The following is a 16,647-nucleotide window of genomic DNA, read 5'->3' as shown; positions in this document are numbered from 1 at the left end:
AGTGAAAAACACTCTTACAGTACTGCACTTCATTACATTAACCCTAATATTATTAAAGTCATTACCTTTGTTTGCTACTGATAAGCATGCAACACTGTGCCTTCATAACATTGCCCCTTTTCAGGCCTGCAGTGAGAAAAACAGCGTTAAATATCCAAATTACTGTCGCTCTGATTTGAACACAGAACTATTTTTGTGGTCAGCCCTGAACAGCTGCCTAGTTATAAAACACTACATATACGGAACATATGATATTGCAATGATTAGATTCTTAAGAAGAAGTTTGTTGTATGGTTGATGTAATATGCACATGCCTCTATGTTCACATGTCATGTGATGAGAAATGTAACTATTTCAAGCACAATGGGAGCTCTTTGTAATGAACCGTGACATACTATTCATAATAAATATTTTATACATACTGCACCCTGTCTGTTCCCTTCAGAGCAGCGTGTAGCATCCATTCTGACCTGTGGGAAATGTCAGTCTTTGTGTTGTAGCTCCTCCGCCAGTGATAAGGCCACCTCTCTCGGAAAGTGTAGCTCAGCAGGTGTATTCTCCTGCTGATCGTCTTAGGTCAGATAAACCTCACAGTTTTGTGCTCATTTAAGAGGATTCCTCGCTGACCCCGCTGCTCACGCTGATCCTGCTTAATGCCACTCTGGATGTGATAATCCCGAGAAACAGAAATCAACTAATGGAAGCACTCAGACATCAGTTTACGCTGTACTTTTATTAATTACTCACAAAGTAGCTGTTATTTTAACAGTTTATTCACCACTGATAGAGGCAGAAGTCACAGACATGTGCAGGTAAGACAGCTGCAAACCTTGGCAACAGTCATGATTTGATGATGATGATGATGATGAATCTCAGCGATGGCACCTCTGATTTAAAATTCACCAGTTCTAAAACTAATCTTGGAAGCCAAAGCCTGGAGCTGTTTGCTCTCCTTTCTGTGTACTGTGAAGAGTAAGAGCAGCTTTTTCAAGCAGCTTTCTGTTACTTCACAGAACATGAAGTTTGTCTTTTAAAATTGGTGACAAACGAGTTACCCCCCCCCCACTGGATTACACAGTAAGTAATATATTTTGATCTGAAATATAAAAGAAAGAAATGCTTTCAAGATGGGTAACTTATCACCAAGAACTATTCATACTGTGTACTTGTGGTGTTAACGGGTCAACCACCTCATCATCATGTCCCTGCTTCAATAGATGACCTCAACCTGATGACCCTCAATGGAGCTGCAAACAACAAGAATTATTAGAGATTAGTCTGAGGTTATTTTCTCCATTCATTGATTGTTTGGTATATAAAATATCAAAATACAGATGTCTTGTCCAACATATAGTCCAAATCCTAAAGAATATTAGTTTACAATTATATAAAGCAGAGAAAAGCAGCAACTCCTCACGTTTGAGAAGCTGGAACCAGAAAAGATTCAGCATTTTGCTTACACAATGCATTATTTTAATTTTACTTAATTTTTTATATAAGAAAAAATCTAGAATTACACCAGCCGTATCCTTTAAAAATACTCAGAGAACTTCAAAACTCTGCATTGAAAATATTAAGATAGAGCTGTTTAATACTTCCTGAAAGAGTTTTATGAGTTGATTTTGGATGAAGTTAATAATGAAGAAGATTTCAGATTAATTTTAGAGCAGGTTAACCTCTTCAACATACCCCAAAATACCCACAATGTCCTGACTTGTATGCATGAGGACACGCGCACAGCTGGAACAATGAAACTGTAATGACTCACTGCATCATATCCAGTGTAACACAGAAAGATGGATGGATGTTCATAATCATGAAACTTGAAGGTTTTAATCCAAACGTGGTCTGACTCATTGTACAGTTGACATTTTGGCGGTATCAACACATTAAAAAGCTACAGCTTGTGGGTTTGTTTTACATCCTGGCTCAGAAAATAGCTTTCGTCTGCATTTCAGTGGATAAATGTCATCCACCATTGTTACTGCGTTCAATTAAAAGCTACAGTGTGGTCCCTCCAAAGCTTTTAAACAACACATCTACTAATATTAGTGTCATTCTACTTTAACTGCCCAATTACATCTGTAGAGGAAATAATGACATTGATCAGGTCTCTGCCTACACTGCTTTTGTCGCGAGGTAGAGGATGAAGGTAAATATGATATTAGCATTTCTCCAGCTCACTGCACCACTGAGCAAAACCTTATCAGAGTGATATAACCAAGCCAGATTCAGGGTCCATCTTTTCTTTTACAGTGTCTTAGAATAACTGATTCAGTGAAGCTTGGGTAAAAACTTGACACTAGCAGGGCTGCTACCGGAGATGTACTGAACTTACTGCTTCACACTCATTCTATCATAGTTTGAGAGAATGTCCCAAGTACAAGAAGCTCTCTCCTTACAAAGAATCAAAACTGATCCTCTAAGTCTTAGCTTGCAGACAGATTTGTGAGGTCTTGCAGGAAAAGTGGCTGCTCAGCTGCACCTCAGCCAGGTTTGGACAGGTTCAGTGGCTACGAGCCAGGTTAGCCACAGAGACTCTGGCTGGTGAGGACAAGGCGCTGGACTCAGCAGATTGGTTGTCCGGTCGCAGGGATTCTCGCTCCGATACAAAGTCAAGGTGACTCATGGTGGGTGAGAAGTCCACTCAAGTCCAATCTGAGCAAAGCAGTAGAGGAAAGCCAGCATAGGTGGGGCCATGGTGAACCAGCCTGAAATGAAAAGAAAGACAGGATACTCATCTGTTTTATTTTATCTGTAACAGGACATATTTAGAGTTTTTCATTTAAATTGGGATTATGTACATAGTGAACTCACTGTAAATTCAGTCCTTAACGCTTTTTCTCCTGACTCAGGGTATAGTTTCCTTAATAAATACTGATGATTTAAATCTAAACTCAGCTAACTGCTCTGCACTGATGCTTCTCAGAGTATCGACTATAAAGACTAGCATTCTTTTACAGGAGCTAGTGAGGCGGTAGCAGCCGGAGCAGTATTTTGGCCAATTCTCTCTGCTGTACTGTGTTGTGTTATGGTTATTCTCTTTTTCTATTTATAGCTGCTTCTTAGAGGGTTGAGCAGGCAGGTAAAGACAGCTGTCTGCACCTCCTCTCCAACTGGCTTGTCTCCAGGTTATCTCAGTAACCTGCACCTGCACACACAATGCCTTTCAATGGTCTATTCTTTTCTATTCATGTCAAAATCTAATTCACATACGCACAGACTGCTTTGTACACAGCTGTACTGTCAGTTTCCTATCTGCGAATCTGCGAGAATGGTTATATGGGCTAGGGCTGGGAAAAAAACCCCACAAAACTTTAATATGCAGGAAATTAGCATGTATTTATGTTTGCATTTGTTTTTAAAAAGAGCCTCAATGATGCTTCCAGCAAATGCAGGTAATCAATAATGCTAGTTTAATCAGATTACACAAAACGTGGACCAGTTTCACGCATGCTTTCAAAATATTATGCATTAATAACATCTAAATGAATTATCCAAAGCCTTTTTAGGGCCCTGGAGCTGCACCAGGAGCAAGCCTTGCCAAGGCGTGCCGAGACGTCCCAGCGTTCTGTCTTTGCAGGTATGTAAATTTCATTAACACCCTCAGTGTGAAACATATTCTCCAACCAGCCATCCAACTTTTACTCAGACTAACAGAGTGAAAAGTAGAACTTAAAGGAAGCACACACCACGGGCCAAGTGTGTCAGGTACTACTTGGAACTCTGGAACATACAGAGTTGCTTCCAGGCTCCAGAGAAAACCACTAAAACCTGGCAAAGAGACGGAGAGTGGAAAAAGTTACATGTCCACCAGTCACATGTTACTATGGCTCGAATCAACCCGTGCTGTAATTACACCAGTCTCTTGTGCCACTTGATTAACTGAGTGCTTCAAGTTCAGATGAGGTGAATCACTTCCAGAGAGGTAACTCAAAACTAAATATGAAGCTGATTAGAGATCAGAAGGACTGCGCCTCTCAGCAAAGTAGAAACTGACACCTGACTGACAACCCAAGCTTTACAGACACTCATGGTCCTCAGTGGATGAATCCTACAGACTTTGGGTCTGTTGGGTAGCATGCAAAGGTAACATACACAACACACTTTATACATCCTCAGTCAACATATATGACTGTAGACACAGTGCGATTAGGGATTTGTTTTCTTATTAGAGAGGTCACATTACAATTACATTACTGTCTGCACCAGTAAAAATCCCAGACAAGCTGCTTTAAAAACATTGATCTTATGTTAATGAGGCAAACCACAACTCGCCCTCTGGGGTTTATTGTGCAGACACATGCAGACACAAGAAACAGGTTTTCAGCTGGATGCATTATACAGTATTTCAGTTTCCAGTACAAAAACACAAGCACTCAGTGAAAGCAACACAATTAATAAAAGGTTTAAGTCAGCATCAGGCAGTGCCATCTTTATTTTTAGTTTTTTTAATGGTCCAAATGAATCACCATAAAAGCAAACTGAGATTCTCAGTTTAGTTTCTGGTTCTTACTCTGAATAATTCACTGCAGAAATGGTATTTTCACACACACTGTTCTTATTTTTAGGTTGCTGTTAAGTTATTTACACCAAGTCTACAGTGCTGTGTGTGTGGGAAAGAGGTCAGGAGTGCTAGAAGAAGCATAATGTTACGCACAAATTGCTGTGAGCCTGCCAGGCATCCAACAACTTTTTACGCTTCACAAAGCTTAACTGGTGACTGAAAAGAGCCTAAACAGCCAAACTTTAAGAGTTTTATTTTATAATGTCTTATTTTTGAGCATTGATTGAGGACTCATCTGTAATGATGACTGCTTTTGCATTGATATCAATCCTGCATGTATTTGGACGTAGTCGCAGTGTCAATGAAAGAGTGGGAAACAACATCCAGGCAAGCAGAAAAGAGTCTGAAGCAGCTACACTCATCTATTCACACATACTCATTACATTTCATGGGCTTGGTACCAAGGAGCCGGCATGGTAAAGCCAGTTTAGTGTCCAGGCCAACTGACACAGACAGCTCCTCCGGGTAATGTCCGGAAAATTTCATGGTATCAGTGGAAGTGTAAAAGGGGCTTGAGTCAGCGCCCCTGGACTCACAGTTCCTCTGTCCTTCCACTCTGATCCCACCAAACCTTTTAGACTGCTAATAATTTGTTTTAATACAGAGAAAGCAAATCTGAGCACCCACAGAGCATCATCACCCCAATATGCAGCCTTTCTCAGCTCTCCAGAGCGTTTTAGCGTCTTTCAGCTCACTGTTTTGGTTTTACAGTCTTTTAATTCAGCCGCACAGCTCTCATCATCAGTGTTTCCAGAAAGAAAACTCTGAAAAACAGGCTGTACACCGCCTGCTCAGCACCTAACGGCAGACAAAGTTAGCGACTAGCTGGTGAACACAGTGGAACATTGAGCCGCTAAAGAGCCAGATATTTCTCTCAGGAGTCGGTAGAGACAAAGGAAGAGCAACAGAGTAATATTTGTAGGGTGGCCAGAAGCACAACTTTAAATAAAGGCTAATGTTGATCTGTGTCTGCTGGATGAGTAAATAGCCAGCTGTTTGCTAACACAATAGTCCTCTCTTCACAATATAATGTCACTGCTGTGTTTACAGCTACTTTTGCTGCCCCTGAGTGGCCCAAAAAAATCAATGACTGCTGCTTTAAAATTTTGTAAAATTAGCATTTTATTTCAGAATTAATTAACAATTCTCGTTAATAAATTATATGATGACGTATCAGAACTGAGCTGAGCCCTCAGCACTGACTCTGTGCCCAACCCAGCGGCGAGTGCAGCTCAGACTGCTTATCATGTGTAGAAACACTTCAGGAGGGCCTGCCAGCTTGCTTTAGGTACCAAATGAGCCAAATAAAGACGCAGGGAGCAAAACAGGAACTGGCACAACTATGAGGCAGATGTCTATTTGGGAGAGTTTGCCCATGCAGATGCATAAAATGCCCCAGTACAACCAGCCCCTCAACATCCACTGAAAATACTGCTAGATATACAGACCCACTGAACAGCAGCATTTTCAATCATTTTATCATATTTTATTCATGATTTTATTTTCCGCCTATGTGAGTTGGCCTCTCTCTGACTGTCACTTTAGACATACAGTAGTATCTTTAGCCGCTGTCACCTCTGGAGGAGAATGTGAAATATCCTACAATGCAACTAAACTGTCAAATTAAAAGACCACATGACTGATTTCCCCCCATTGGAAACACATTTATAAATGCCACCTGGAACAATCCTGCAAAATAAAAAGACACACGCGAGTCCTAGTGAGCGTGTGTTGTGGAAGGTAATTTACCTTGAATGAAGACACGCTTCCAGAAGATTCTGCCAACATGTATCCCCCCAAGGAACACCAGATTAGACAGGATGAGCATGGCAGTGGAGAAGGCAGAGAGGAGGGCGACGCAGCGCCTTTCCATCGCCACAGAGAAATTCTGCTCCTGGAAAAACAGTAAATAAATAAATTAGTAAACTGCAGGAGAACCACAAGAGATTTTCATCGTAAATCTGAGCAACAAAGAACAGAAGAGCACCTGGCACTAATGAACTGTGTGACCGTTAACTAGGAAGATTACACAGTGTGTCATCAGACATCATAAATATTTCTTTCCAAAAGCTAGAGGCCAAAGAAGCAAGAATAGCCTGAATGTCTCTAATGCTAATGTATTGGAAATAGACTTTTACTCACGTTAATGTTGGACATTAACTGAAAATGCCAATTAGATGTGACAGGGTCCAACCAGTTTGTCTCCTGCCTGTACTTACTGTAGCAGCTCCAGGCATTATCACTTATTAAATCAGATTACATGACCCCTTTATTTCTAACTACAGCAAAGACGTCAAGATGTCTACACATCTTAACTAAATGGAATTACATCCATATACAGTTTTAATCTAATGTTTTTGCACTGTCAGAGGTAAATACTTGGATTTCTCACTTACAACAATGGAGTGAATAAAGGATGAGGCAAAAAGAGACTTCAGTCCATTTTCCACCAGAACTCCGACCCAGTTCATCAGGGCCCAGTACTGTAAGTAGTCATGGCCACCGTGCCAGAGGCAGACGAATCCGAACGCAAGGCCGGTGGATAACATTTTGTAAAGAAGGCCGTGCCGTGAACCTCCCAGTGGCACATAGATGTATCTGGAATATGAGTACATAACATGATCAAATACATCAAAATGCAGTCAGAATGAATAAAGTTGTTTAAAAGTAGATTATAACCTGCCCCACACAAAAAGTAAATAAATGGTGAGCTTTAGTACGGGCAGGGCAAAGATGTACTGCAGCCAGTAAACAGCGCAGAGGTAAAACAAAGGGGGGCAGAAATGGCACCACAATGCACCGATGAATTGGTCTGCCTGTTACATAAATTATTATGAGTTGTTCATTGACATTTAATCAAATAAAAGTTGTTCTAACATCCACTGCAAATATAGAGGCACTCCAGGGAATACCAATGCTTCCAAGTTGTTAATAATTCTGCAACTGGGTTAATGATTCCAAAGTGATTTCTGTGATTCACACCAAACCCTTGACACACTTTTAACCCACTTTCTACATCAATTTGCCTTTTTTTTATTACTGGAGCTGACTTTACTCTCTAAGTTTGGTCTGCTAAGGCCTGATTCAACATTTTGGTTTAAACATTGAGGATACAAAGTACATTTTTCATGGACATCAAATATCTAGCACATAACTGGTGCATGTCAATTTACAGTGGTTTAGATCAGATAACTCTTCATGTGATAGCCCACTGTCTGTGAATAATATCCCACCAATCAGTGAAGAAAGCGGAGCTCGCCGTGAAGACAGATGATCTCAGATATTGTGAGAGCCTCGTCTGTCCCAAAGGTACCGAGAGTCTCAACATGCTACATCACTCCAACACACTTTGAAACAAACATTGCGTTCTGTGTAGTGTTGCTGTGCTGGGAACTAATTATCTCAGCCACCCTGTGGCTAATCAATGTTCCTGAAAGATGAGCCAGCATTTTCTGAGCCTTAAATAGAGTGGCCAGCTTGGCCATATTGGAGGATGAAAGTAGGTGCAAAAACAGATGGAGAGGAACCAGAGTGTTAGAGCAGGAGCAAACTGAATACCTAAACATACTGAGTACCTATCCATGTATTTAAATAATTCATATGTAAATGGATTCTAAACAGATGTTAATCAAAATATGATAATTTTTAGATATACATTAATACCCTGAATAATCAGTGTGTTATGTAACACCTGGATACTGAATGCACACAAGCTTTATAGGCTGACACTGACAACTATTATGGTTGGTTTCTATGCTCTTATAGACATACCAGACGTTAAATGCTGACTATCCCACCGCCTGACCCAATCCATGACCCCACTTATTTACTTACAACTAATTTTCCCCAGGATCTGGGATCAAACACTCCTTTTCATACGTAGCTGTAATAACTCACACAGCCAGTAAGAGCTTTTTGTTGGCTGATAACTGTGCGCGTGTGAAACAGAGAACCTGAGACACAGTGGAAACAGACAGGGAGAGCGGCGTAATGGAATGGCGAAGAATGAGCCACTTAGCTGCCCAGGGAGACGAGGTGTCAGTGAGCCATGTAGAGCACATCATTTAACACCTACGCACTCATCTAGCGCTCTTCAGACAATTTCAACAGAATTTCAGAACAGCATTAAAACCTCTTTAAAAGCACTTTCACGAGAAGGAACATCAGGGCATTGTGGTGTGGGTATCATTTTGCATCAGCAGTAAGAGAACTGCCAGTGATGCCATTAAGCAGGAGAAAACAATTTCCAATGGGCACGGATTAAAATGGAAACTTGCATTTGTAATTTCAATCTGAGGATCTTTAGTAAAATAATTGGAGCCACTTAAACCGTCTGATGTGTCATATTTCATTCTAAACTCATATTTAACGTCTGAGCAGATGTGCGTGTACACCGTCACACACGTCAAACAGTCAACACAAAAACTAATTAGCAAACAATAACCAAGACAGCACAGGATATCACAGTGTGCTTTCTGACAACTGTGCAACTGTAGTGTCGCCTTAATGTAGCAAAACGCGTCTACCAAGCGGACCATAAACCCCCAATAGGCTGCAGTCAGCCGAGTGTGCATCATTAAAAGCAGACAAACTAATAATGTGCAGTGTCCAAAGTACAAGTGAGCAAACACATAATGCTCACATTACATATGCACATATTAAACAAGGAGGCATTTCTCCAGGGTGCGGGAACAGTAACACAACAGAAGAACTGTTCACCAACAACATGCAACCTCATAATCATGAGAAAGCCTGCATGCAAATGCAGTATCCTTGTCCATTATGATGAAGCATGCTGGCAGGCAGCTGGAGAATGGCACCTTTTGTTTTAGGCTATTCAAGTTCAATGCCCTGCAGGAAGTGAGTCTTTACAGTAAGTGTGTAATAAATAACAGCATGATTAAACACATGCAGATAGATAGATAGATAGATAGATAGATAGATAGATAGATAGATAGATAGATAGATAGATAGATAGATAGATAGATAGATAGATAGATAGATAGATAGATAGATAGATAGATAGATAGATAGATAGATAGATAGATTCTAAAATAAGAGCGTTTATTTGAATTAGTTGACATTTCATATTTTTAGTAAGCATTAACATCTGAATTAGTCTGTCCACCGCTCATGAAGTGCCTCTTACCTGATGAGCCATCGATACAGACCCTCGTCAAAGTGCCTGAGAGTGAGCAAAGAAAAAAAGCATATCTGAGTCACAAATTTACATAATAATATAGCACTGAGTGAGAAACACCTGAGCACTGGGCTTCACATAAACTGAGGCATGCGCAGTATGTATGATGCATGTGTGTGTCTCTTTGTCATTGACAGGATTAGATTTAGGTTTTTTTTTTTTCCGCCCTGCCTGTAAACTGAAGCTGCTTCGTCAATGATGTCAGTGGACAGCTTTATGCATTCCATCAATGTAGTCAACATTTGTGAGCTCAGCACACGCAGGCTGGGATTGGAGTGCATCGGTGTCAGCACATTGGTCAATCTCGTCTACAGCCAGTGCATTTTTATTGCAAAACCAAACACACAGCCTTCAATCTCAGCTTCATGTAGTCTAAATTCAGAGAGCATTTTCTCCTTGTTTTTAGTTTACATTTAGGAACAGAGCCATTTTGCTATGAGGAGGAGACATAAAACACTGCAATACTTTTTTTGCTTTTTTTGTTTTACACTATAACCGTGAGGTAAAGCACATATGACTTGCTGTCCAACACTGCCATTTTTTCATATCACGAGACATGTTTGTTCTGTCTCAACCTTATTTCTAACTAAAATTCATGCAGTCTAATACAACAGTTGTGCAACAAATTATACCTTCTTAAAGGTTATAATGTGCAGTTTTTGTTGTTTGTTGTCATTGTTCTTACCATTTTAACAAAATTTATTTCAATGTCTTCACTCTTAATTAATTAATTTTATGGCCTTATGTAAAGCATTTTGTAACACCTGATTTGGATACATGCTAAATACATTTATTTACACTATCATTGTTATTTTGGAGCATGTAGTTTCTGATGCTGGAGATGTCCCTGTTATTTAGCAAACCCTCACTGATATAAATGGGGTGGACAAAATAATAGAGGAAGCTGTCAGAAGGAGTTCAACAGCTCCACGAGCTGCAGCATCTAATACGAACGTACAGTTGAATCAACAGGCTGAAACAGTTTTAACAAACAATGATTATAACCTTCATGAAGGGAAGATTTATTGAGTGCTGCATTAGACTGAATACATGATAATCAATAGCCAGAAGTGATGAGCATCCTGGAGGATCTCAAAGCTAACTGGTAAACACATAATATTCACCACTGTATAAACTTGAATGTCCTGAAATATTTTTCACGGCAGTGGAAACTTTGTTGTCTTTGGCCTTTTTCTATTTGAAGTCTTGCAGATTAAGTTGATTCATCACCGTGTAAAAAGCACTGCAATGTGTGTGTTCATTAACTTGAGCAATTGCGACCCCTTCAGCATAAACCAGGTACAGTCTTTTCCTTTGCTTTGTGATTAAACTGTGAAATGAGCTTAATAAATGCAGCAATCATCACAATATTTCCTTTTATAATGTCCAGTCTTTGCAGAGGTACGTGTGTGTGGAAGTCTCCAGAAAATTAATGTAAGTCTATGTTATGTCCCGTACAGTGATGTGTGTCCATCAACTCCATCACAGACTTAAAAAAAATAAAGTAAAATTCTCCTTAATGCTGTTACGCTGGTTGGTGTTATACATATAGTGACAACTGGCTTTTGTCAGATCCCTTTAAAATCACAACGACACTCATTTCTAACTGGCCTTCTATTTGGCTATTTTAACATGTAGAAGGTTTGGTTTTGTTTCATGGTTTTCTTTGTTGTCTTAGTAATGGTGCTTCTAACCGGGTTTTCTTTGGGAAAAAACAACAAACACATGGCCTGTAAATGTAGTGATGCTCCCAGTGAACAAACCATTTCAGTTTGAGCTTGAAAGAATGATATAATGTCCCTGGTGCAGAGGTGACCTGTGGTTCTGATTGCCAGTAATGACAGAAGATGAGACAATTTGCTGTGACCAGTCTTACTGCCAAAGAACAGTGAGCACTTAAGGCACTTGACCTTAAATGTACCTTTTCCTCAAGGATATCTGGGATGCTAGCTTTTCCAGTCACTGAAGTGTTAATGCAGTATGTATGTCAGTGGTGTTAACTGGAGTTGTTTGCACCGAATGATCTTACCTCCACATCCCCGTGAAACTGTACATGATGCTGACACAGCGAGGAAGCTTTGGGGGGACTAGTTTATCCAAAGTAGCCAGCATGGACGGAAGTCCAAACAGCACCAGATACTTCACATAGAAGAACTGGACAAGGGCCAGGGCCAGACCACCTGCGACAGGGAGAAAAGGGAGAGTTTTGAATTAATATGTTATGGTTTACCGATTAAGACAAGTTCTATACTTTCCATGGAGATTTTTCCTGTGATACCTGTGAATTGTTAGAGGGTACATAACCTGGCTGATTCATGCCTTCAAATTTGTGAAAACATGTAAAAGCTAATTAAAAATACTTGATAGATACCAACTCTGTCATTTTATTTAATTATAGACAAAATCACATCACAGGATGATGACTGGATTATGAATCAAGGCCAATAAGTAAGTCCTTGATCAGCATATATGATGTTGTGTTAGAACCAACTAATTTCTTTGGGGGCAATGTGTTTTTTAAGTACTGCATCTTGAAAACATGTTCAACATGTCCCTGAAGTGGCAGGGAAAAATTAAAGCTGTAATTCAGTGTTATACTATATATGAAGGTCAAAAAATACATGCAGTGTAAAGACTTACCCAAGGCCCAAGGAGGAAGTATTTCTAAGTATGTCTCATTAGACTGGATGGAGTGCATGTACATGACATGGATCATGTATTCTGCAATGCACCACCATAGCAGGATCCGTCCTGATCTGAGAACCAAGTAGCTAAGAGCAGATTCGTCCCTGTCTGTCTCCTCAGCAGGCCTCCACATCTGCAAGAGTAGAACATGAGCATGTTGTTAAGGGTTGCAGGCTGAATCAGAAAAACACCAGAAGAATAAATACTGGGTTGTAAAAACATGCGGCAAATAAAAAAAGCTGCAGCAGTGACAATCTGACAACATCACTGATGTTTCGCCAGAACAAAACAAAAAAGGCCATTTTAGACTAAATTGCAGTTTAATTCAGGAGTAGCCTGTGTGGGCTCCCGTACCTGCTCACAATAGTCTTTGTATGTGATAATGGGCCCATTGTAGAAAAAAGGATGATAGAAGGTGTATGAAAACAGCCAACAGAGCTGCACAACTACACCCCGGTCTAGAGGGCACCAGCAATGCTCCAGGCTGAAGCTGATGAAGCGGAGACCACAGACAGCAACACTGAAGAGTAGCAGATAGTATTCCTCCTCGGTCTGATACCAGCCTCTCTGTGTAAAACAGAGGGAAGGCCAATTATTTTCAGAACACATTCCTGACAAATCCTTATGTTAATAGTGACAGTTTGACACTAAAATTAGAAGCTTTTATTTAAGAAGTGACACCGATCCAAGTGAGAACACTAGCAGATTACAGCAGATTTAAACAATTTATGAAAATCTGTCAACACATACTAATAAACACATGCTTAAGATAACTTTTTAATGAGGTTTGTTTAACAGCATCCAGAATATCACTGCCTTTGACGTTTGGCTGTAAGACAGGACTCAATTTTACACAGCTGCATGTGTGTGTGTGTGTGGAGCGTGAGCACAGGAGGGAAAGAGGTAGATTTATAAAAGTATGCACAGGTCTGTCAAACCTTTTCACTTATTAAATTCAAATTTCTATCCATTATGCCTGGAGAACAGTTGTATGGCTGTAACCATGCTCGATGTGTCAGATACTGCACAGTTCAGATCACAGGTTTATACCCTAAATGTACTGAAATACTAAGAGGCAGCTTCCATAATGACCAATCGATGTAAAAATGAATGGAATTGAGTTCTTTAACTCATTAAAACTGAATTTCAATATTTTTGGTCTGTAATTGATTTACTTTATCACTGTGGTGCATTAAAGAAATGGTAATTTGGTACAATCTCACCTTGCTGTGGTTGCCTATTAGCATGTCTCCTACTGCCTCTAACTGGTAGCTACTTTCAAATGCTTGGAGGAAGACACTGAGTTTCTTCTCATCTTCTAATCCTCGCAAAATAGTGGAAATAAACTGCTTGGTACATATGCTTTAAATAAATTCACTCAACATTTATCTTTTGGTGTGGACACAGTATGATGGAGCCTAGTGGTCAAATGGCTCCCTTTAGTATCTTGTGCCCTCTTGTGTTCTTTGCAAATACTGTATGACAAGTAATTCTCAAAATTGACTTACAGTACAATAGTGTAAAAGAAATTGTAAATTCTACAATGCAACATAGACACACATTAAGTGTCCTCATTTTCCCTAAATCTTTATATTTTTGTCTTTCTGTACTTTTTGACCCTCCAAACAATTAACACCACATGCACAAAACTTTTCAAATGTGTCTTTTTCTTCACTATGCAACACTTTTACTTGTCCGTTTTATCCTTTCAAAAGAAGACAAAGACACCCCTCCAACAATCAGAAACAAGTATATACAACCCACCTGGATCTCTTGAAGTGGTTGGATGTGAAGTGTGGAGAGCAGCAGCAGGTTACAGGCCCATGACAGAGCAGGCTTTCGCAGTCGGGCCACTGAAAAGGACAAGCCCAGATGTACCAGCAGCACACTCACGCCTTTGATCCCCAGCACACTGCTGGCTGCCAAGAGGCCATATATTGTGAGCGCTGGCACCCTAAACTGTTAACGACACATCAAAACTGTGTTGGATTAAAACATCTCCCAACTAAGAGCAATATTCTGTAGAGTACTGCAGCAGCCACTGCCAGCCACTTCCTACCTTGGGGTAAAAGATGTTGGTCAGTCTTGATACCACGCCATGACCAATCAGAGTCCACAGCAAAGACTTCTTAGCCCACTCAGTCCAGAAACTCCACTCAAAGTCTGATGGGTCCTAACAAAAACAACTAACTTCACCATGGGAAACAACACACTCAAAGGCTGTTGAAAAGAGGCTTGGAAAAGTCAAAATAAGTTAAGGGGCCTTAATTTGTATGCAGCAATGGATAAAGTCCTTCAAAAACTGAACTAGAAACAAAAGCTTTTAAATGTATTTTGTAACACAAAATATCTTAAATAAGGACTGTACACTACAGACGCAACACTGTTTTCAGTGAGAAGCAACATGTTGGTTCAGATTGGGCTTTTAATCAGCATTTTCAATATTGAACTTACCCTATTAAAACCTTTCAGAAGGCCTTTTTCCAGGTGGAATTCCCTCTGCAATCCTGCTTCATGCTCTGAGGTACAAAACAGGAAATAACAGCTTCATTTTTCTTCACTTTATTTTCTCAATTCATTAAACCAACATGCTGATATCTGTCTATATATCGACCTTACCTTTGGAGAACCTGTGCAGTTGGTAGAAAGAGTACAGATGAGAGCCAAAGGACAGCACCCAGTAAGCAAGGATCTCTGTCCAAGGCAGGGGGGCCAACAGGGCCTTTGGTTTAGATGTCATCAGGTAAAATCACTGTGCTATAGTGCACCTAAAAAATGGTGAGTGAATTAATCAGATCTACAAGATAGATGAAACTGTCAAAAAATGTCATCATACAGACGTCAACACAAGAAGACCTGCGGGCACTTCTTCATCAAATCAAACAAGGGTGCTGTAGCATCATACTGCAGGACCATCAACCATCATTACACTGTCTGTCTGTGTCAGGCTCGTGCAAAACCAAATGTGATTTTAGTAAAGCGTTTTATTGTTACCACCATCATATTTGGACACTCTGGGAACACACAACCATCAGTTATGGTAACGGTATATCGATCATTGACTCATTTGTCACTGATATTCTGGATTCAAAACATACTTATAATATTCTTGTAAACCGTTAAATGGTGAGCTGATGTTGACAGAGGTTGTGAATGGCAAAGGCAGCTTGTCTAAAGTTAATATTATGTATTATTTTCATCGTACTGACTGCAGTTAGCTTCGTGAGATCGTGTCAAGACGTTAGCAAATAGCATATAGCAAATCACTGTCGTTGCTAGGTAACACTGCACCCAGAGGTTGCTGACTATGACGTATTGGACCAACCGGCCAAAGTAAAGTAACATAACGTTAGCTACTGTCTAGCCAAACCAGCTAACGTTAACGTTGATTAGCATCGTCTTGGCATTTGAGATTATGACGAGACGACTGACACCAAATCGGCGTGTGTGTAACGTTACAGGTTTTCCTGCTAATTTGGCCATGTTAAATTTTCAGTTCGGTCGGATGAAAACTTCCGTAAGTTGTCCTACTCGAATGGTACTTAGCTAACGTTAGCTATGGTAGCACATCATTTGAAACAAGTTGTAGTGTTACCTAATAGTACTGAGCTGGCGTCCATTGCGCTGCTTTAAATTGTAGACTGCACTGTCTCATAAGACCTGGACCGTAGGGACATCACGTTAATACACCCCGGCATCCGACATTCAAAGGTAATGAATTCTTCTTCGTCCTGGTTTCATTCATGATGTCTAGCAAGCAACTTTTAAGAGCATGTCCGCCCCCAACTGTGCTGGAGTAGCTCGTTAGCTTCTACCAGAGGAACCTACTGTATTTGCTAGAGTCATGGATGTAGCCTGAGGTGGAAATTTTATGCTATTTCTACTTCATTATGCTACTGCATTTATTAGAAAGCTATAGTACTTCGAATATCAAGACTTTTCAACAAAACATGATGAAGCAGCAAAATAATACTTTAAGTACTTTTGCTTTTGGTACTGTAAGTACATGTTGCTGCTAACACTTTTGTACTTCTGCTCAAGTAAAACAATACATGTATGACTGAAATGTTTTTACAGTACGTTAGTAAAAAATGCTGATTTTAGCCTACATTTTTCATATGAGCTAACAGCGTGAAAACAATAATGATAGTTAGATAGCAATAACTAATCGTCCCCTGTAAAATAAATGAAAATA

At 40.0% G+C, this 16,647-nt stretch overlaps 1 protein-coding gene across 1 annotated transcript; it reads right to left on the bottom strand.

The window, feature by feature from the left end:
* Window positions 1-781: 781 nt before the first annotated feature.
* Window positions 782-16,156, bottom strand: hhat (hedgehog acyltransferase). Its single transcript, XM_041947797.1, has 12 exons — window positions 16,048-16,156; window positions 15,072-15,220; window positions 14,907-14,971; window positions 14,512-14,625; window positions 14,217-14,411; window positions 12,807-13,019; window positions 12,408-12,585; window positions 11,797-11,947; window positions 9,717-9,752; window positions 6,964-7,165; window positions 6,317-6,461; window positions 782-2,711 (listed from the first exon to the last, which is right to left on the bottom strand). The coding sequence occupies exons 2-12, from the start codon at window positions 15,190-15,192 to the stop codon at window positions 2,626-2,628; spliced, it is 1,506 nt and encodes a 501-aa protein (XP_041803731.1). The 5' UTR covers window positions 15,193-15,220; window positions 16,048-16,156; the 3' UTR covers window positions 782-2,625.
* Window positions 16,157-16,647: the final 491 nt, after the last annotated feature.

Source organism: Chelmon rostratus, chromosome 11 (genome assembly GCF_017976325.1).
Source record: "Chelmon rostratus isolate fCheRos1 chromosome 11, fCheRos1.pri, whole genome shotgun sequence".
NCBI classification, from domain to species: domain Eukaryota; kingdom Metazoa; phylum Chordata; class Actinopteri; order Chaetodontiformes; family Chaetodontidae; genus Chelmon; species Chelmon rostratus.
This window is presented reverse-complemented; position numbering and strand designations above follow the sequence as displayed.